This window comes from Chroicocephalus ridibundus, chromosome 2 (assembly GCF_963924245.1).
Source record: "Chroicocephalus ridibundus chromosome 2, bChrRid1.1, whole genome shotgun sequence".
Taxonomy (NCBI): domain Eukaryota; kingdom Metazoa; phylum Chordata; class Aves; order Charadriiformes; family Laridae; genus Chroicocephalus; species Chroicocephalus ridibundus.
The window spans coordinates 53,518,356-53,542,176 of record NC_086285.1 but is presented as its reverse complement, the minus strand read 5'-3'; the positions used below and the strand labels follow the sequence as shown (position 1 = coordinate 53,542,176).

General features: G+C 35.6%; 1 protein-coding gene across 1 annotated transcript in view; it reads right to left on the bottom strand.

The window, feature by feature from the left end:
* Positions 1-23,821, bottom strand: part of DPY19L1 (dpy-19 like C-mannosyltransferase 1) — a 46,848-nt gene that overhangs the window by 10,644 nt on the left and 12,383 nt on the right. Inside the window, exons 6-16 of the mRNA XM_063325509.1 lie at positions 22,439-22,559; positions 20,695-20,788; positions 15,793-15,850; positions 12,244-12,335; positions 10,106-10,205; positions 8,751-8,828; positions 6,714-6,800; positions 5,142-5,201; positions 2,524-2,604; positions 1,645-1,746; positions 827-898 (exon numbers count right to left, since the gene is read on the bottom strand). Of these exons, the coding sequence (XP_063181579.1) occupies positions 827-898; positions 1,645-1,746; positions 2,524-2,604; positions 5,142-5,201; positions 6,714-6,800; positions 8,751-8,828; positions 10,106-10,205; positions 12,244-12,335; positions 15,793-15,850; positions 20,695-20,788; positions 22,439-22,559 (945 nt within the window). The remainder of the gene's footprint in view (positions 1-826; positions 899-1,644; positions 1,747-2,523; positions 2,605-5,141; positions 5,202-6,713; positions 6,801-8,750; positions 8,829-10,105; positions 10,206-12,243; positions 12,336-15,792; positions 15,851-20,694; positions 20,789-22,438; positions 22,560-23,821) is intronic.

Genomic DNA, 23,821 nt, shown 5'->3' with positions numbered 1-23,821 from the left:
CATGTTTAAGAAAAGGTAAAAACCACTGTGCAGCAGCTTTAACACAGAGCAGTGAGAAAAATGGGAGAGAAACAATGCTGAAGACATCAAGGTCAGTGAAGGAGGGGGAGCAGGTGCTTCAGGCACCAGAGCAGAGACTCCCCTGCAGCTCATGGAGAAGACCATGGTGATGTAGGTTATCTCCCTACAGCCCATGGAAGACCATGGTGGAGCAGATATCCATCCAGCAGGCTGTGGAGGACCCCACGCCAGTGCAGGCAGACATGCCCCTGAAGGAAGCTGCAACCCATGGGAACTCCACACAGGAGCAAGCTCCTGTCAGCAACTGCAGCTCACAGAGAGGAACCCACACAGAAACAGGTTTTCTGGCAGGAGCTATGACCCTGAAGGACTGTATCCTGTGGAAAGGGCCCATGTTGGAACAGTTCTAAAAGAACTGCAGCCTGTGGGAGGGATCAATTGAGCCTGGAAAAGAAGGGGGTGGGGATGAGGGAAAGGTATTTTTAGTTTTGTTTTTGTTTCTCACAATCCTACTCTATTTTTAATTGATGGTAAATTGAATTATCTTCCCCAGTTTGAGTCTGTTTTGCTGATGACAGTAAAATCAGTGAGTGATGTCCCTGTTCCTGTCTTGACCCAACTCTCTTTTCCCCCGCTCTGTGTCCTGCCGAGGACAGGGAATAAGAGCACAGCTTGGTGTGCACCTGGCAGCCAGTCAAGGTTAACCCATCACACTAACTTCTTCCCATCTCAAAATAGTGATACCTTGAAAAAACCTAAAAAAGTAAATTCAAGGTAAAGGTGATTCACTAAATCAATCACTTACCCTTTTGATGATTACCCCAAAAACCACCAGAACAACTGGTAATAGAAGAGTCTTTGTGTATCTTACTGGAGTCTACAACACAAATAAACTGCATTAATTGCTTTCCATTACCCTGACTTCAATGGTCATTTTAAAGAAAACAGTACAATGAGTTCTTCCTCAAGTAAAATGTAAATGTGATCACTTAACAAGAACAAATCAAGCTTTAAGAAACTCAAATTTAAACTCCACCCAGCGATCATAATAATAAGGTCATTGGTAAATTATTCCCAGTTCTTTGGCAAGCCACCCAAAGACTAAAAGTAGATTGTATCTCATCTGAATTTGAGTACTATAAGTTGAGTAACCTGTAAACGTTCTAAATGCATATTTAGATACCGATGAACTAAAAAAAGTCTACTAAAGCCGCATCAAGAATTTCAATGGGCATCAAAATCATTCGATGCTCTTCTGTAGTCTAAATCTACCACGCAAGACCTTTGCAGCTCTCAGTACATTTTCCATATACTCGAAACCAGTTACGGACAGCCACATAAAGTTTGCAGAGCAGTTACCTTTCATTTATCCCTGAGCAAGCACTTCTTTCATCCAAGCAAGCACATTTCTTAGATCCAAAAATCAAAACACTGTTTTGTTTGATTTAAAAGCAATAAACTCAGTTAAATTTAGCTTAAGTTCATTAATACCTCTAACTTCACGAGTAAGCACTTGAACTTATGATGGCAGTAGGAGGCTATGGCTCACAGATCTTTTAAGTTCTAAATTCAGATAAAACTAAAAGTTCCCTCTTCCATAATCATCTATTTTGATCAAATTACCTCTTTTTCCATGAAGTCAAACTCTGCAGCACAGGTATACATTAATGTATCAAAATCCTTGTAGCCAATAAATTTAGATTTTAATATATTTCCTATATGAGCCTGGTAGGATATACAGAAAAAAAAGCTATAGTAAGCAAAACTGTTCTGTTTCCACAACAAAGTAGTTTAAATATATACGAGAAATATTTTTAATTAGAACAGAAGTTTATACCATTTACAATACTGTTTTAAGAGCATCAAAAATATATTTATGGTACATTAAATGACATCTTTGAGTGTAACACAGATTGGACGGTGTTAAATGAAGAGCAGAAAGCAGCAGAAAAAGGGTGTTACCATTGCAAATGGGTTCAACAAGAGTATAGTTTTGCATACTCATATTTTAAGATACGAGCTTCCCATCTTTTGCCCCTTGACGCACATCTGCAGATAAGTTTAGGTTTTTAACAGTAGAATTTGACAATAAAGGTGCTGCAGTGAAGTAAAGAGTCCTAGTTACAAGCCTTTCAAAACTGTCTTAAAAAACTGTCCACTTTCAGAGGAAAGGGAACTAAGAAACTTAGTAAATAAGGAAAAGATGTTGGTAGAATATATCCGAAATAAACAAAGATCTATAAACCCACATTTAAAAACAAACACACAGAGCATTTACTAACTCAATAGTAAAACATTTGTCTTTTTGCAAACTTCAGTAATAACACCTCAAAGTGATAATATATAATGAATGAGAAAGCAAATATGCAATCGCTCAGCCATTTCTGCAAAACAAATCTTGGAATTTTAGGAAAGTATATCAGTAAGATGCCAAAATCAAAATATTAAGAATTAAAAAAATTTTGAAAGACACCACCCAGACACTCAGATAAAAAAACTTACATCATCAGCTATTCCAAATGCTAAAGAAGTCAGGTATTTCAAGGTGACTGTCCCAAATAACCAGGCACATCCTTCAATGACCTTAAACAAATATATTCAGAATAAAATAAACGTCTCAACAAAGCTTTAAAGAAACCTTTTATGTTTTAAAAGTCTTATTAAATTTAGCTACTAGTTACAAACTCTCCCACATTATCACAAGTACAGTAATTTCTAATCAACTACACCTCCTAGATTTCAGTACACTGGGGTGTTTTTTTTGGTATTTTTTATTACAGCTGAAATAATTTTGTGCAACTGATTTATATTACAGCTGCACTGCTGCATAGGACATCACTGTAGCAGAGGAGGTACCAAAGTTAACTTTAAACAGGGGCTGCCTAAATGTCAGTTCCACCTGTTTTGGACACACCAGTGTGCAGCGATTATTTCCCACCAACAGCCTCTCCATATTATCAGGTTGTACTACTCTGGTAATTCAAATCTTTGGAGGAATTTGCTGATTTATAGTACCTTCTCAAGATAATCTCAAGTTAGAACTTGAAGGAAATATAAAGAAAGTACATGCAATTACTACTTTTAGTTGCACATCATGTTTATCCCTGTATCAGAAAGATTAAATTCTTGGCAATTTAGCTTAATCTGTCTAATTCTTTATAAAACCAGATCAACCAAATCGGACAATCTGCCTCAGCATCTTGTATCTGGGACCAACAGTAGATGCTTTCAGAGAGAATATAACAAAATACAAACTGATCTTTACCCTACTGTAACCAGGGTTTTTATGTCACGATGGGTTGCATCCAATCATCACATTTAATGGCTGCAAATGAACCTAACTACCTAGAAGGTACCTGATCCTTTTCTGAATGCCTCTATTATTTTCTTTTGCTTCCACAGTATCTTCCTTCTCCCTTACAAGCTTATTGCTGTTAGCATAAGGGATATTAAATAAACTATAATTATATCCTACTTCTATTCACTGGCTTTGTCATATTTACCTTTATTTTACAAGATATTGAACTCAAACCTATTTTCAAATCTCAGCTACTTAGTGATTCTACGTTAATAATTAATTTCATACTCTCCCTACTTAACTTTGATGGTAGTACATTTTGGGGGAAGGCATTCTACCTCTTTTTTTTTTTACTTTTTTTAATTTTTTAAGCAAGACACATTGACTGAGACTGCATGCATATATTTAGGATGCTAAGTATGAGCTTACAAAATAAAAGAATATTTTCGGCTTTCTCTGCAGTTCCTTCTCCATGACTTCCCTCATGTATTTTCCTTTTTGATGGCTGCTTAGTTATGAATTGATGTGTTCAGAGAACTTTTTGTAAGAATACCAAGAGTTCTCTGCTAAGTGGCAAGGACTTACTTAGGATCAATAATTTTATATACATACTTAGGGTGGTGGTGGTCTTCTTTTGAAACCCTACCATTTAATCCCACCCTTTCTTACCTTCTAACATTCACACTTTATCCCATGGAGCTTATTTTCTTTTATAGTTCCAGTTAGATACCTTCCCCAAAAGGTTTCTGAAATCCAAGTGCGTTACTTTCACCCCGACACCCTTCTCTACATCCTTCAAAGAAGTCATACATTTGGGAAGTGTGACTTCCTTTCACAGAGGCTGTATCGGACCTATCTCATTATATTGCATGTACATATAACCTTAACAACTTCATCACTGATGAAGTTTTTATTCTTTTACACACGTTACCCTTATTTGTCTGCAGTTCCACAAATGCCTTGTATCTCCTTTTTAAAAACCGACATTGATTTGCCTACGTTCCCATTTCCCCTAGTATTACAGCAGGTTATACATGCATTGCAATTTGTCATAAATATATATATTTAATTCCTTTATAATAACTGTACAAATTCGATCCAATTTGGCTAACAGGCTACCCTTTCTTTAACAAGAATGCCTGTCTCAAGCCAGCCATAGTCTTGGTAGGCTCCTATTTCAGGTGTTTTTACAAGTTAATGTTACGTCTTAAGCAGAAAGTTGCTTCTCATGTTTACTACAATGTTATATTTTATTTGTCGTATTTTTGAGGGTGTCCTCCATGTTGGACATGACTTCTACTGCCCTCAATCCCCCCCTCCACCTTACAGTGTTTTACTCTGACTTGCTTCCTTTACTTATGGAATTATAAATTGCTTGCTGTTGTTATAAAAACTATCCTAAAAAGGTTATTTAGGACACATTTTAGTGAAAATCTAATGCAGTATCTTAATTTCCATTTCTCCAAGCACTGTTAGCCTTTTACTTGCCTTTTCTAAATGGTCCTTTTTTTTAAAGGGATTTTCATACAGATCTTAAATTACCAGTTTAAACTTGTTTACAAAACCTAAAATGAAACATGTTGCCATTAGAAGGCTATTTCAATTTTCTAATATAAATGTATGTTTATGCCCCTTTTCTTCCTTCAGTAATTTAAAATTAATTTCTGGGAATATGGACAATTTACTTACAGAGAGTAGTTCAGCTATATTTTTTGATTTTCAACTATTAGAAACTAAAACAGAAGTTATTTCTATATCTATCTCATTCAAACAAAGGAGTTATAGTTCTCTTCTGAAATTCAAAATATATGAAATTCCTTACCCACAGACAGACTTCTCTTCTGCTGCTTTTCAAGACTTTTGGACTCAATTCAAGAATTCCCTAATAATAAAATGAATGTAAATTTTCAGGTAACATACAGTAACAGCAAGATATTCCAGTACCCTGGATGAGTTTTTTTTTTGTTTTGGTAAGCACCTATTGTACCACACAGCTATTGATTAAAAAAACCTTCCATAATTAATACAACCTGAAAGAGGACTGAATGACTAATATTGTGATTTCACCCTGCACTGGCAAAACATGCCAACATAAAAACTCTTACTGCAGTTTATATACTGTTAATGGAAGACTACTCTTCTCTTTAACAAGTAAGATTCTGTATTACACAGTTCTAAGCTTCTTTAAATCAAAACCAATGGAAAACTGAAGTATGTCTGCTTCCATATATGACAAGACACATCTGAAGCAATAAATTACTAGCTGCATAATACAAACTATTTTCAAACAGAGCAACAGAAGATGAAGGGTAGGAGGAGTTACTGGTATTTTATTATGTTCCTCATTTTATGATGAAAGGAAAACTCACTTTAAGCTAATTTGATGAACAAAGTAATTAAGAAAAACTGAGAATTAACTTAAAAGCTTTCAGAAACCCAGTCCATATGTGACACTAAGACTGAGCTCACTATAAGCACCGAAATAAAAAGAGAATAAATATTTTTCCCAAAGCAGAAAGTAGGCAAGAAATTCAATGTATCTGTACTTACTATATGATTACAAAAGCTGCTACAAGAAACTAGAATGGGTTTATAATAAACAAACTATATGACAGCAAATACCAGCAGCCAAGGCATCTTATTCTTAGCATAAGTGGGAGATTACCACTCTTTTGCTGATGGACAAAATATAAACAAAAGAAAAAAAATTAATCACTGAGCTCACCCCAAGCTTCTAGAAGAGGCAAAAAGAATCAGAAATGGAGATGATTTGTAGTATGCTAAACTAGATCTGTTCACACAATCTCATCTCCTATTTCCTATGTACGTAATTCCCTTAAGAGAAACTGTATGAAATCGAAAGAGGCTGGGGCTTGTTTTTCCTATATAAGGAAAAATTAAGATAGCGAATGATGAGATTATGAGTCTTCAGTGAATAATTTCACTAACGTGGCAGCATGACTCAGCAGGTTCAAATAGTCTAAAAACATTGTTATATATGTTTTAGTCATTTGTTCTGCATTTGCAGTTTCACAATCAATAAAGAAGCATTCAAAACAAACTCCTTGCTCATGTTCTTGTTTTACAATTATTCTGGTTAAAAGTACATACACGGTAAATCTTATACTTTTGTATAAAGAAGAGAGCTACAGAAACATGAGAACTGAGCATTAAGTGAATTTCTTTTAAGGAGAGGTCTTGGTGTAAAACCATGATTTTTTAAATTAGTATTTACCCATTCTCCAGACATCTTTAAGGTCTAATTCTGTTTGTCATGTGAAAGATTTCTCAACTCTCCGATAATGCAGCAGTTTCATATTTTATATGAATATATACATAACAGAACAGCATTACAATCTTAGCATGTCGTATGATTTTTTCTTAAACAACTTACCCAGATAACTACTAGAGATGCAGCATAATATGATGTCAACAACATTGAATTACCAAACATCAGAATAAAACACACTACAAGAGATACCTGAAAGAAGAAAATAAAAATAATTAAATTTAAAACAGAAAAGGAAAAAATTGCTCAACTATAGAATTTACTTTCTATCAACAGCTTTAAATTTAAAGACAGCTACTTCACAGCAAGAGCAAGCTCAGTTTACAGAATTATTCTGGAAACACTGATTAGAAGATTATATTGATAATATAATCAATCACTGATTATATGACCTAATGGCAACAGGTAGCCAAGTGTAGATTATTATGTTAATTTATATTTTAAAATATTTATAGACAAAAAAGACTTGATCATAGGACTAACTCATCTTACGTGATATACCAGCTACACTTTTGAAGTTATTCCTAACGTAATTATTTTTTTTAAATTGTTGTATTATTTCCCCATCCTATTTGCTATTTTTCAGAATCCTTGACAAACATAAAAATGTTGAATAAAATGTTTGTTGTCTTCTTTCTTCCAAACTGAGAAGCATGTATTTAAATTATAATAATCACCACAGTCAAGGAAGCAGAACTGTGACTGTTTGATCATACGCACTTAACTACATGAGGGTGAAAGTCAAGGCTGAAATACAACTTTTATCAGCTGTCCTGGTCTCCTACTATGCTTTCTTTTTAATAGAAAGCAAGCTGAATTACATTTTCTAACTTGGAGAGCAAAATCAATGACCAATCTCTGCCTTCTGCTATACCCAGGAATAAGGAAAAATAATGTAGTTATCTGTAAAACTTGCAGACTTTTGTACTCCCCACCTCATACAGTTAGACTTTCATTTTCCACAGAAAAGCTGGGGGGGGGGGCAAAAATTGAAAACAAAGACTGTCAGTTTACCAAGCCTCATTAAGCTTTCTCTGTAATATACAACACTATCGTTTATCTATCTGAAAATAGGCCTTTTGTGACAATTTGGCACAAAAACTTTGATACAGCTATTGACATAATCCAAAAGGCTTAAGTATTTCATCCTGCTTCTGTCAAAAAATTGCTAAACCAAGATGCTTATTTGCAAATTTTCCTGGTAAATCTGACTGGGAACAAGCATTTGGTGTCCCATGTTTGTATCAGAAATGAGCTGCATAGAACTTACCACTGCCTTTAAGATATCATTTATAGTATTTCAAAATATGTTTGAAAACATATGAAAGACAATTTAGCTCAAAGCTTCTTTCCTGTGGTAAACATTCTCTTCTTGCCCACTGAGTTTGCATAGCACAATTTTAGCAAAAATATATTTTTAAAGACAACCACATTTCTTCAAAAAAGTTGTTTACATCTTCCTGTATATTTAAAACTATAATCTCACTTCAAAGAGCAAAGCTCCTGGTAGCAAAACTTGATCGCTATCTTAACTTTAAAATTGAAAATCAGATACATTATGCAGAAACTTACATGCCTTTATCAACCATTTTTGAAAAGAGTTTTTCCTCAGACTAATAGTTGATTTTCTTTGTCCTCCTTTTTAACTATCTCCTCACATAGTTCAATCACATCATCTTCAAAACCTGATTTTACTTGGGGTTCTCCAGTGATAAAGACTTACTAGCAGTAAGTTTTGACTTACTAACTTCTCTTTTTTTTTTTTTTGTTTCTACTAACCTACGGCATGAGATGAATGCTGCCTTTTCATCTTTTTATTGTTTGTGCTCTATTACCTCATATGTTTTCTAGTCTGTTGTTTGAGACAGTATCTTCAAGTCCATGGAATCAGTAGAGACAGAAAGGGGAGGCAAGTATTTCTACAAATCTTTTAGGTTGGTAATTTTTCTGGAGGGATCCTAGTTTCTGATACTGTGATATAAATATACATAAGATCAAACATACAAATCCAGGTCCCTCCGTCAGTTATTACTGTATCTTTTCAACCATCTTGCAACTAAGGAAAACATTTCAGACAACTGGCCTCTTTTGATGCTCTGACCTGTTTGAGGGGATTTAAGTTTTTTAAAAAAAAAGTATTACCATATGAGCAGAGAGTATCTTCTGTAATTTGCAGGAGTCAATATAACCCATAATACACACAGCAAATAATGAAGCTATCTAGAATCAAAAGTGAAAGGTAAGTTAAAACAATTTGCAGTGGTGTACTCTTTCTAGCAGAATACATACTCATACAAAACAGTGATTATTCACATAATCATAAACTAACTTTTATTGCTACTTTTTTGCTAAGTAAATACTTAGGCATTTCATAATGGTTTCTTTCAAAACACCTATTGTGTTGCTCTGAATAACAATTATCAAACATATTCGGATATTTAAGACATAGGCATTCAGCTTTACAAAAATGCAAGTCATCAAAACACAGCACTAACACATCATCTTTCACCCTTATATTTTTAAAACAAAACAACACCAAAAAATCATTCATTAACATTATTTAAACTTAACTTCTCAGCAAAGTATGGAAACACCCATAATTTGCTGCTGTGGAAAATGAGATTCATTGATTTGGTGGCTTGCCAAAAGTCACATGGGAAATTAACAAAATTATGAATTGAACCTGTAATTTCAAATTTCAGGCCCAGCATCTTAAACAGGTTACAGCGATGAGTTTCTCACAATATTTTACAGAATTTAATGGCTTTCGCTTCTGCAGTTAGAAAATTTGCATACCACAGCATGTATTGATTGTTCAAAACTAGCAACTCAAACCAAGCAACATCTGCTTCAAGTACGACAGACCAGTCAAAAGGTATGGAGACATAGATGGATTTCCACCAACAGACTACATTTCAATCAATTTAAACACTAAGAAAGTATGTTGTATGACAGTATCCTATTGCTCACATTAGCATTTACTATATTTCAACACTAGCTGAAGTTACCTCAACTGTCCATACTCTCAGACAGTAAGATTATGCCACTATTCACAGGCTCATCAAAATGAAATAGGAAATCATGCAAAATCATGCCAGATATTACATGCCATGCAAACATTGCTCCATTTAAAAATTTGGAATAGCTTAAAGAGATGAAAGATCAATGTTTTTTCAATTTTTGTACTTCAGTATACAAAGTTTTTTCTTGTTCTGCACTTATTTTGATGTACTGAACTTAGGCTGGAGGCTGTTTTTAACATAAAAGTAAATTTTCTAGTCCTGAAAACAGAAGACTGAGTGGTGTAAATGGTCAATTTTTAAATTTAAGAGTAGAAAAGTATTGATGTGATAAATGGTGTGAATCTTTCCTAAAAGCAAGAGTGAAATCTGGCTAAAAGGAAAGGATTGGGATAGTTGTGAATTCAATGGCCATCTACACAAAGCAATTTGCCTAGATAAGACAAAGAGGCTATTTAGAGATGAATATGGTCTTACCTGTGTTAGAAGAACAAATTGAGCAAACTGCCAGGGAAGCATGAAAAAGATATTAGAAACACACAGTGCAATCAAGCTTCCTGTATTAATATTCGGAATCCTTGGGAAAAAGAGACAGAATAGGCATCAGTAAGTAAAATTACAGAGGTGTTTGCATATTATTGAGAAGTACAACAGAGAATGCAATAAAGACAAAGTTACCTTGGAATTTAGCTAGCAATATGGATCAACTACAAGTAACACTGCTCAAGTAAATTTAATGTCCATTTTCCATCAGTTTCCAAAAACAATAGTTACGATGCTTAATGTTTCTTAACTATTTGGTGAATCACTCACTACCAAGCAAGTCTTCTCCTGGCAGCATGTAATACAGCAGCAGGCTAACCTACGTCACCTGCAGTGGTGCACCTTCTTGTAACAACTCTACAGTCAGGTCACAACCATTTCCATTTCAACTGGGATCACAACTATTCTCAGAACAGTCTGCATTTGAAAGTGATTTCACTCCTCTCTCTCACATTTCTTCCATGTTTACTTTCTGCAACTTTCTTCTAGTGAGGTTTCAGGGCAGGAGACAATGACAAATACATGAAACTCATCTGTAACTGAAAACAGCTCATTATCTACGTCCTGCTATAAGTGTTATTTATTTATTTAATCCCATGTTAGCGTCAAGTTCACTTCAGAAACATGTCAGGTTTCAAATTTCACTAAGCAGCCTCCAACAAATGAAGGCACTCTGCTGTAAAACCCAAACCCAACAGATTACAGCAGTCTCACCAAATTTTGTAAAATTTTCTTCAGCTTCTTTTACAAAGCCTTGAGATTAACTTCTACTGGAAGTCACGCTGAGCATGAGTTTATGTATTAAGTAATACATTATACAAATGTGATACAAGTGATACAAATAATGGAGAATTTAAGTTCCAGTCTCTGTTTCAAAGATAGTTCCTATATTTCATTAGAATACTGCTATACATAGCACAGAGCTGCTCTTGAAGCAGGAATTATAACTGAGAAACAGAAAGTTAAAATGTCTTATGCCCTTTCTGGAACCTCACTCTGAAATGCTTAGATTAAATACCTACTTCTCATTGGTAGGCAAGCCCAAGTACTATCTTATGTACTAAGATTTGAAGAACAGGAGTGAATCTATCTAATCAAGAAGTGTCGTAATCATAAGTACAGAATATATGTGTTCTGATCACCTTAACTTAAAGTGGAATTTCCTCATTTTTAATTTGACCTCACAATTAAGCATTAAATGAATAGGTGTCTTTCTAATACGAAACCTAGCAATAACTCTACAAACTATTCCTCAAAATATTTTCCTGGACAGCATGTATCTTTTCCTCATCTAAAAACCACAAGTTAATGATGAGCATGAAATATCTTTGATTTAATCATCAGTAACTACAAATCAGTATGACCTAATAAAGGAAAATCTGGGGTTACAAGTACGAAGTTCAGCTAAATCATAAATACACTAAAAATCTGATGCAATGGAGTTGATAGAAAAGCCCTCAAGTATTAACATTCATGCTTATTTTTCAAAACGGAGGCAAGACAGTAACACAACCATGTTGCAAGCCAGAAACGACCACTGAAAAGCAGGGCTAATGAACTCAAGAGCATCCCCACATTAGCATAATTAGATTGCTCTAAATCATTGAACTAGTTAATTAGACTAGTTAATTAGTCATAGAAAATGGCAAGAACAGACTAGCTTATGGGTGCCAATAGCATCCTCTGTTGCATAGCATAGGCTTATTTTAAGTGCAACCAACATACCACTCTCCAAGAGGGACAAAACCAATTGATGGAGTATCAGCGTGTTTCTCATGGGAAGGAAGGGACATCAACCAAAAATTCTGATATTTTAGTTTAATACGCATTTGCCAACACAGTAATTCTGATTTTTATTTTAATCATGTCTTCAAGTTGCAAAGTTTTTCCTTTTAATAAGTGAGTAATATCACTGCAGTTCTACTGGTGCAGCGTCTGCAATGTAACAGCCACAGGAAAGTTTCTATGTTAATGATATCATTGCTACAGCACACAGAGGCATTTAAATAAATGTCCTGTGACATTCAATTTTTTAAATCATTGTAAAGAGTTAAGTATAAATTGAGAAGTACCTGAGAATATAGGTCAAAAGCAACATCTGAAGCACAAGGAATGGGTATGAGAAACTTTCACGAAGAGGTGGAGTCCACATGACGCGAGTGCACTGAAAATAAGAACTGGGTTAGATGATAACATTTGCTGCTACATTTCCATAAAAAATGCACTTGTATTTCTAAATGAATGACCACGGATACTTCAATAAAGCAAAACCCAAGCTACATGAGATTTTACGCGCAAACTTAAAATAAAACAAGCCAGGAAGCTGAAAAGGGGAGGAAAAAGGAAGCAGCTTTCAGACTTGAGATCTGTGATGCACTGTTTAATTAAAATAGATCACTGCTTTTCCAAAATTAAATGTGGCAGATAGAGAACATCCAAGAAAAAAGCCAGGACAGCAGCTGCTTGTCTCTGCTTCCGCTGAGATTAACAACTCATTCAGGTAACTAAAACCATTCTCAAATTCAGGCAGTGACTCGCCACACTTAGACAGAGAAAGTGTGAGGGAAGAGGATCTGAAGGATAAACCAACATAGTCTTCATTATGCTAGAGTTCTCTAGGTTATAAACGTTTCACATTTCTACTAACAGCAGCACAGAAAGTACAAAATCCAAAGCTGCCTTCCAAAACAGGTCAGTAAAATTGAACACATGAAATTAAACTCTTACGGAGCTTACACTAACTTATATACTTTGCTCTTTAACACTAGTAAAGCAAAGCATAATATGATGAAGTCAAATTAATAGCTTTTTCATTAACTTCTAGGGGTTCATGGCAAATGGCTCAGCTATAACCGTCATCTCCAATGCTTATATTCATCTCTCTATAAAAAGTGCTTGCAAATGGTACTGAGCATCAAAAAAATAATTACAGCTTTACAGAAGACCTTTGACATACAAACAAATGGGTTCACAATAGCTATCAATAGATTTGCACTAAAAATTAGAAGTAGATTCTTTACAACTAAAGGACAAAAACGCAGTTCATCTTAACATGGACCATAATGAATCTATGAAAGCTTATAGGATGTTGATGCCAGGATGTTCCTTCCCCTTCACTTCCTATAATCTTAAAACCATTTTTAAAAACACTGTTTTACCAAGAAGTCACTAGAATCAAGATTCAATAATTCCTTGCTTATTATCTTGCTATTTCACAAATATGTTAAATTAATAGTGTAATATAAATGTGTAGAAAAAGCATAAAGTAAATGCAAAGTACAGAAGACCATCACATTAAATCAAACACAGTCCTTGCTGTCTAAAAGCACTCTCTGTAAAAGCTGCACTCTCATTACCACTAAAATAAACCTTTCATAAATGTATATATACTAATGTGTTGTCTTCAGCTGACTGCACAGACGTGATTAGTTAAAATTATTTTTATTAGCAATAAATATAATCATGATTATTCAAAAGCAGTGTAGTCTTTTTGATTATTTTTCAAGACTACAGCAACATTTCATTTACTACATCTTTTCATACTTGAGGCGATACAGACAGGAAAGAAGTGATGAACATATACAGCCATAAAAAAGAAGCATTACCTTAAAGTGGATTGACTAATGTAGCCCATGCTATTTTTCTATATTTGGAACGTAATACTAAACTCAATCATCTGTGGATGATTTATCAAAGCTGTAAACTAACTTTGCTGCAGGTATAACGACATCAGATCTGTCGAAGCTTGACATCATTAAAACACAGTAGCACAAGCACAGCATAAACAAAATGTCCTGCCTTAGGACATCATCTCAATATACTTTTACACAGCATTAGATCTGAGATACCAAGACCTGCAGGCTTACTCACGTAGCTCTGTCCTATCCTTCCAGAAAAGGAAAGCAAATTTTTAGAAACAATTCTAGCTCCACTGTACGTACTGTTGACCCACATGCAAGATGACTTCCACAAAATCAAGGCATATCAATGAGTTAAATAAAATAGGTTTTTTTTTATACACACAAGTGCATGTGATACACACACCCCCTGCATGTGATTCAACAGTATGCACAGTGAAACTAGACCACCTACATACAGGTAACTACATATATTACCATAACTCTATATACACAACAATATCAAACAATATAAAAAAATCCATAGAGCTGAGTCTGAATCACCCTACTTAAACTCTACCTAAGTGCAGACTACATCTGTGTAGAGCTATGCAGACCTAATTTCATGCCATTCTCCAAAATACACACGTTATCTGTGTTTTTTCTCCAAAGTCAAGTCATCCATAGAGAGACATGAGCTCTCCTACAGAGCCTCCTACGGATGGGAGAACCACCTGTGCCATAGTGAAATAAATGTTTCTTTTCATTATTGCTACCACTACCTTTGAAGTTTTCAATTTGTTCCTTTCTGAAGTTACACTTTATCACAGACTTGGCAAAACAGTGCATACTCTATCAGCATTTCCTAGCAAAGGATAAAACATTAACTTCACTTCAGAACGCCATTAAGAAGAATGGAAATCCCCACAAAACTTTGTATTTACCCTCTCATAGCACCATAAAAGTGCAGAAACTCTGTAACATTCACCTGGTCCGGACCAGGCCGATCCATGGGTGAACATTAACACCAGAGGTGAAAATTCTTCATGATGGATATTTAGAGAAAATCGTTTCAAATGAAACTTAAAAATAAAATAGCTATTTCCTCACAAAGGTTTTTGTTTTATAAGAAAACTGACAAAGTTCACTTTTGAATCTGCATCTGTTCTGTGCAAGTACGTATTCTTACTACTCAGAGTTTTCTATTGAGTTCAGCTTAGTAAAGTAAGAAAACTAAACAAATAACTAACTTTAACCCTTAACAAAATCATAAGGTAGCAGATCCATCTAGAAAATCTTTACAGTACAGTTGCATTTTAAGTAAAATAAGTATTTATATCAATTTATATACATAAAATGAATATTAAAAAAAAAAAGGACAAAAAACCAACAGAAGCACTGCCTAAGGGTATCAGAACAAAAGCCATGACTTTTCTTCCAAAATAAGAAACAATGACATGAACAGCATTAGGTGGGGACACAGGGAGATGTTTTAAGTGACAGTTTCTTTTTTTTTTTCCCCTGTAATGCAGCTTACTAAAGAAGTTTAGCATTGGAATCCTCTATAAACACACACAGTTTCTAAATTCTGTGTATCCTGGCTGTAGTATGTAAGTACTACAGGGGTTTCTTTGCTTTTGTGTGTGTGTGTTTGTGTATTCATGAATTTCCAGTAAAATATATATCAGTTTAAAGAAAACTGGTCACAAAAATAGAATATTTTGATGTTTTGAAACTTGAAGTCATTGTGCTACTAAGGTTTCAATCTCAGGACCACTATACAATATATTTCCCTTCTGAATTATTCTTTTTTTAACACCTAAGGTGACACACTGGACTGTGCTATATATTTTTGCGTCATAGCCTATAGCTTTGAATAATGTCTTATTCTCTTTAAACTCATCTGCTAACAGATAATCAACATCACTATATTTAATGAAATGAGAATTAGTTTAAACTTTTTTTAAAAAAAAGCCAGGGGGGAGGTTAAGGAGGGAGACTTACCTCTCCATGGTTGAAAAAGAAACACATCACGGTAACAAGGCCTCCTAGACGGCTCCCACTGTGAAAAGAACAGGAAAAATAGGTACCACAATCTCATATGGTCAATGCTGCTTAAAAAACGTGAAACAGCACCTATGTACAGCTAAGTTTATTGATGAGGTGTGGTAATGCTTTCAAGCACCAAGGGAATGATGCTTGAAAATTGATAAAAATATTAAAATACAAGTTAGTCAGCTAATGTTCATTTCAGAGCAGACCACTCTTCATATATCAGCTCTTTTCGGCAGAACACCAATTTTAATGTAAATAACTTGGAAAATGGTTATTCCACTCCTCACAAACTTTGGTTTAGATCATTACATCTGTTGCTTTGTCTGCTGTGCCTAAAGCTTGGTCTTGAAAAGTGCCAAGCTTTTTTTTTTTTTTCCTCTTTTAAGCACAAAAGGCAATATAAATGAAGTTATTTCTTCCCTAAAATGTTGAACAGAAAACTTTAGCGTTTGCATGCTCAATCACCCAACAGGGAATTTTGGTCTGCATCTAAGACTATGTTAGTATAATCAAATCAAGCACGTTCATATTTAGAAATGAATTCATGACATAGTCAATGCAAGATACAATTTAATTCTTACGTGAAATACTGTGACATTAACATGAGAATTTTTTTTAAGCCCTTAAGGATTTTTATACATTTCTAAACCAATTAAATTCACCTGTTGAATAATTAAGTTAACATTAAAACCAAACATATTTTACTTAGATTTATCCCATCTCAAAATAGAAACAGATAAGGTTCCTATTGGTTTGACTAGATTTGTAATTACTCATGTCCTGTGATATAAAGCAAAGACCATTTTTGTGCACACAAGGTGCACTATGACTAGAAATGACAGAATATACCATTTTTGCTACTAAACAAAACCATCAGCCAGCTGTTAAGATTCTTAAAAAAACCCAAACCTCAGATCCTTTCAGATCCTTCACCCATCACTAATGTACAAGTCAAAAGGAATCAGTGAGTTCTGGGTATAACATCTGAGGATTAAAGATAACAACCGAGTGCTAAGACAATCTCCAGGAACTGTGCCTTCTTGCACATAAAACTCAACCTTTCATTCCAAAATTCTAAAAGCATCAACACTGAAACCCAAAATGACTAAAAGTACATGCTTAATATTAAAAAATGTTAGCCTTAGAAACAAAGCAAACTGAAAATTTGCAAAAAAACACCCAAAATCAGAAACAAAATTCAAGGTCTATGCTAAAGGTTAACATTGTGATAAAAACCTTAAAAGTCTAGAATGCAAAGGTCTTAATTGTATTGTAAATGCTTTAGAGCTATCAGCCTCTATAAGGGATCACTCTTTTACCACATGAAAAAAGATCAGTAAATCTATTGCACAGAATAGGAAAATGCACCTTGTCAGCATCTTTTCCAGAAGGGAAAAGGCAGTGAACAGAGACTTATGGATAGTGTTGAGTTAGACTGGTTATCTTCTATCAGTGCAATGCTGTCACCTAGGAAATACAGTAGTTAAGCCTTTCTACGCCAGTGTAAGAGATAAAGGATAACTCCTTCCACTGAGACTTCCATACTATACTACAATTGGTGAAGTGCATGCCCTTTACAGAATCATAGAATTATTTTGGTTGACAAGACCTTTAAAATCATCAAGTCCAACCATTAACCTAGCACTGCCAAGTCCATCGCTAAACCATGTCCTTAAGTGCCATGACTACATGTCTTTTTAATACCTCCAGGGATGGTGACTCAACCACTTCCCTGGGCAGCCTGTTCCAATGCTTGACAACCCTTTCAGGGAAGAAATTTTTCCTAACATCTATCCTAAACCTCCCCTGGTGCAACTTGAGGCCATTTTCTCTTGTCCTATTCACTTGTTACTCGGGAGAAGGGACTGAGACTGACCTCGCTACAACCTCCTTTCAGGTAGTTGCAGAGAGAGATAAAGTCTCCCCTCAGCCTCCTTATCTCCAGGCTGAACAACCCCAGTTCCTTCAGCCACCTCTCACAAGACTTGTTCTCTAGACCCTTCACCAGCTTTGTTGCCCTTCTCTGGACCCGCTCCAGGACCTCAACGTCCCTCCTGTAGTGAGGGGCCCAAAACTGAACACAGCATTCGAGGTGGGGCCTCACCAGTGCCAAGTACAGGGGGAAATGATCGCTTCCCTAGTCCTGCTGGCACACTATTCCTGATACAGGCCAAGATGCTTCTGGCCTTCTTGGCCACCATGGCACGCCACTGGCTCACATTCAGCCAGCAGTTGACCAGCACCCCCAGGTCCTTTTCTGCCAGGCAGCTCTCCAGCCACTCCTCCCCAAGCCTGTAGCGCTGCATGGGGTTGTTGTGACCCAAGTGCAGGACCTGGTGGTTGGCCTTGTTGAACCTCATGCAATTGGCCTCAGCCCATCGATCTGGTGTCCAGATCTCTTTGTAGAGCCTTCCTACCCTCAGGCAGATTCGGTTGGAACCTACTTCCCCAATGTTTAATACAGAATAATCTAAATTTAATAAATAATTAGTAATTTTTAAAGAACTACAAATGACCCAAACGGTTAAACTTTGTCTGGTAGTCAGCTCTGGAACAATGAAAGAACTAGTCTTTTGACCCCCTGGGTACAATAAGCTGAAGCTTAAAGTCATCTGGGGAAATGCTGTAATTGTTGATTAAGATGAAAGAAACAAAATACTGAAAAAGTACTGTCAGAAAGAGATATGGGAAATTTACTGGTAGTTCCTCAAGACACAGTATTTGACAATCAGCTTAAGTATTTTGTCCCTTGACTACAAGAATAGAGAGGCAGGGAAGACTTGCGGGGGTGGGGGAGCAAAAATCTTACAATTGAATAAAGTACTTATCATCCAAATGCTATTCCTTTGTCCATTAAAAAAAAAACCCAAACTAAAAATGGCATGAGTTCTTACTGTATTGCTTCAGTCACCTTAACAGAGAATGCTCCAGAGCTTGAGACTAACTTGCATCATGTAAGAGGATTCCCAAGTGCATTTGCATAGCCAGGGACCATAAATAGAGGCAGGGATATACTACGTCTGGAAATCTTCTAACCTTGTGGGGAAATTGGTTAAGGGAGCTAAACAGCAAAAACTAATCCTACAACAAAAAACTAGTTCTACAAAAGCAACTAGCTTTCTGCTAGCTTAACCCTTTGAACAAGCTTATTATAGAGTACAGCCAGCACAGATGTAAGAACACATGCTAGCTTGGGAAATAATGATAAGAAAGTGGTCTTCCAATATCCTATCACTTTCCATCAGCAGTCAAAGTTGCAAAGAAACTAAAAGCAAAGGCCAAAATAAAAAGATTACATGTTCTATGAACATATAGGGAGACTGAAAAAACAATTATGCAAGCTTGAGATGATTACTGATAACAAATTCAGGAATGAAAAGATAGAGAAAATATTAGAGGATGGTTTCCCACCATCAAATAACTCAGGCTACCTTTCAAAATGCATAGCAGAAACAAATCAGCTTTATGAGGGAGACTTATGACAATTTTACTTCAGTGTAGTAGAATTGCCTTTCTCCAGATTCAGTTCTTTCATATTTCACGCCTTATGAAAAAGACTAAATATTCTGGCTTGCTTTGACGACGAGGAACCTTGGAACAGCCATAATGGCTAGGCAGTCATCTAGATCTGGTATCCAACTATGAATATTCTTCATAATAAATAAACAAGATCAAAATCCTACCTGCAGGAAAATTCCTAGTCAACTTATTATTTTTCATAACTCCAGATAGGTATTAGCTTACACCTTGAAAGAACTGCATTTATATTCTAATCATCTTGACTACCTGCTTTGCAGATCGTTTTTATTAAAAACTGACTATCAATACTTGATAGTTATTTATATTCAACACAGACCAAGTCCAGGAAAGTACTGAGAAATTAAGACCTTACTGATTTTTCAATAACATTAATATATAAAATGTGGGTTTTCATACACCTCCCTTAAAAGAAAAATGACAAGTTAACGATATGAATATTCATTTATTTCCTTCCTCAAAACACGAGACATTAATTTCTCATGTTAAGGAATACAAACGTATATGCTTTACTCCCACTGTCAGCTCCTGCCCTGCACTATTCTTTATTTGAACTATCAGAACATGCTTCAGAGAGAGCAGGAAGAGAATCAAAGACAGTGAAGACAGGGAATGAGGGGGGGAAAACAATCACATCTCTCAGAGGAAAATGTAACAGCCTTTTGCTTTTTTGCAAAACTAACAAATGAAAATAGAGGTAAACAGAAAAATAATTCCACTTCTGTTTTTCTGCTGAATGTGAGTCTGGTTTCACATGAAAGTAGATTACAGTTCCTGAAATTTAAGGACAGTTCATGAAAACAGAAATTCATAGAAAAGGGGAAGTGTATACACATCTTAAGAAGAATGCATTATCTTAAAAAAATATTTTACCTTCCCAGTTAAATTAAAATGGAAAGAAATGCAATATGACTTGAGACAAAGCATTGTGAAACTCCAATATTGGTTAAAAGTATACTGTCATTCAAACTTCATTTAAAAATGAGTTACACTGATAATTTTGAGCACACAAATCTGTCAAAAGCTGTTTAAAACCTGCATAGTATTTAGTTTTATCCACAACCCTGTGGTAGCAAAGAGATCCACTTCGCTGAAATTTTCCACAACTTTTTCCAGCATCGTTATTTATTTTAAGCAACGAGCTTCTTTGTCCCAGTGATTTTTTAGTGACAATGTATATGTAATAAAAAGCACTACTATTGTACAAATAAATAAGAAATATCCCATAAAGATATTTTATTGTTCACTTTTTCGAATTTAATATACATACTGACAGCTAGTACCAACTAAATAACTCAGTCTCAACTGCCTTACCTGAGGTATGTACCATATATGAAGAACAGTGACATCATTAATCCATTCAAAAGAAAAATCACGGCAACATAAAAGGAAGCAGGGTCTCCCAGCCCTAACAAACAAACAGTTAACACAAGTTGTCAAATATAGAAGAAAGATCATATTGCTTATAAACCACCATACAATCAGTATCATACAGCACACTACCTTAATATATCTACAGAAAGAGACAACAACAACAAAAAGTTAATGTCACCAAGATTATCGTGCAGATTCAATCTGAAGACTATATTTCGGGGGGGGGGGAGAAAAAAAAAGAACAAGCCAAGAGGGAAGCATTAACTGTAAAGAAAACCCTGCATTGTATAGAAGGCATCAGAATGACTAAAAACATTCTCTACAGGCTATGTTTTGGCTTCATAGAGCTTTATAGAACAGGTTTGTACTCCCTATACTCTCACTTCCCATCTCTTGCAGGAGTAAATCCATCTTTAAACATATCACACACAATGTTCTTTGCTTTCTTCGTTTCATTAGAAGCCAAAAGATTTTACAATCATGCAAATCTTTCAGTTTATTCATTCACAAACACTACTGCATTCACATTTCTGTTGTTATTCTCTTTCCCATTATTTCTTTAAACCCTCCTGGCCCTAATCATTTCAGCAGTACGGCATAAAAAGCCTTATTCATTATAGAGAAGGTAGCAAAACTTCATCGTTTCACATGCAGAAATGATTATTCACCACTGCTGAAAACACAGCAAGACAGTTCTCTAACAGTAAGATGATATGCTCACCAAACACGGTAGTCTCAATAGTTACTGTTTTTATTGGTTTTGTTTTTACAAAAAAACAGGAAAAGTTATACATTTATTCACTGTTTATTGCTTCTGACAAATTTAGAGAAAGTGAATCATTCCAGCTCTGAAGAAAGTTCTTATAGCCTTTGTGCAAAGGAAAAATACTAAACTTGTCACCACACAAAGACATTTTAAATGATAGAATGAAACAACTTCAAAAGCTACCATCTATCATTCAGCTTTAACGGATCGTAGAACATCTCAAAAGCGTTTCTCGGCAAGGTATTTTTATTGCACAATACTTACTTGACAAGCCAATACTTTAAATGTGGAAAAAAAACCCCACCCAAACCCAAAAAGTGGCAGCATCCAAGCTTTGGTGTCAAAATTAATGTATAAGATTGAAATTCTTATGCTGAATAGACGGTCATCAGAGGAAGAGGATTCTTCCCAGCAGAATCACTACAGAAGATTTCTCCAAAAAGGGAGCCGTGTAGTTACCTTTTTCTCCTTCCTCCCCACTCCTCAAGTTGTAGTTAGAGGAGGAAACACAGAGGGTAAAGTTTTGAAATGTAGGAACTTGGAATGTATTGGGGGTTCTACAGAAGCTACAAAAATCTGATACACATGCAGTGGCCTCCAATTACATTTAGGACATCTTACTCTTTGTCCAACGGTCCAACATTATGAAGGCTCAGGCTACAACTGTGAAGTTTTGAAGTGCAGTACAGGAATTCAACGTAGGTAGGAGGAGCTACCTGATAAGCAAAGCCCACATTCCCACCCCTGGTGTTCTTAAAAGTATCTTTTTTTATGCAGGTTGTGAACCTGCCAGAAACACAGGCTTAGCCAAATGAAAGTACATCAGTGATAAAGACACAGGAGTATTTGTTACTTCTGAAACATGTAAAGCTACAATTATATGCTTCCAGGAGGAAACTAGAATAAAACACAACTCACCCTCGCAGCTTTCAACAGGACTAAGCCCTTTTCCTCTGTTTACAGTCCAACATGTCTTTGTTGGTAGACCAAAGAAATCCATAAAGGCAGTGTATATGCGGTACCAGCTGGCGAGGACCACCTAGGTGGAAAACAGGATTTGAAGTTTCTGAAAAGGAACTTCGAGATTAGCTCAATGCCCAAGGTAACCTCTCATGACAACTGGCCCTCATCCAGGATTTTTTTTAAACTCAGAATTTATCTCAACTACTTAGCATTTTTGACCATATTCTCCTCAAGGCATCAAACATAGACTAAGTGTTCATTAATAGACTAAAATTATGCCTGCTTTAGAACAGAAATAATTTCATGCATCAAATTGAAATATTTGAAAACATTATACGTTTCAAAGTTGTCTGGAAGGTTCCCCATTTAACTGTTTTTGTTTAGCAGTTATTACAGAAGACAGCTGAATTAAATCCATTAAGGCCAATTCTTTTTTTTTTTTTTACATCTGGCAAGAATATTAATGCACCAAATCTTTAGGGTTTTTACTCAGATAAACTTTGATGGGTTAAATTTAAGCATGCACTAGAAAGGGCTTCCAGATGCAATGTAAGACAGCATTTCCTTTTCCCATGCAAAGGTTGCAATATTCTTATAAAGACAACCAAATTAAATCTCAACACCTGACACAGAAAACATCAGTATTTGACACATAGAAAAACGACAACATCTCACAGCAAAGTCACTAGTTAACATTACTAAGCTATTCTGTCAGGATATAACTGGCCTTATAGAGTTCATAAATGAGTAACGTGGCCATTTCAGTTGAGCTGCTTTGAAAGTTATAACCAGATTGAAAATATGTTTCACCACTCCAGTAGCAGCCGTCTCAGCCCTATGTCACAGAAAACACATACAAGAAGGATCATTCCCTCTTTTCTCTCCCCATGTAATTAAACTCGTTATGTCACTTCAGTCGTTAAGAAGGGCAAGAAGGAAACACAGGGAATTACACCTTGATCCCTGAGAACGTGATGGTGTAAATCCTCCTGGAAACCACTTCCAAACGTATTAAGGACAAAAAAGGGATTGGAAGTGGTCAGCAAGGATTTACACAGGGTAAATCATGTCTGCCCAACTTCATAACCTTCTGAGATGACTGTCTTGATAGATGAGGGGACAGCTGTGTATGTTTGGTTTTTTTTTTAATTTGGTGCCAATTCTGTTAGCATTTTTATTAAGACTAGATGATGGCACAAGAGAACATCCTCAGCAAGTCTGCACGTGATACGGAATTGGAAAGAGTGGCTGATGCTTGTGTTGCCATTCGGAGGGACCTCAACAGGCTAGAGAAATGGATGAATAGGAATCTCACAAAAGGTAAATGCAAAGTCCTGC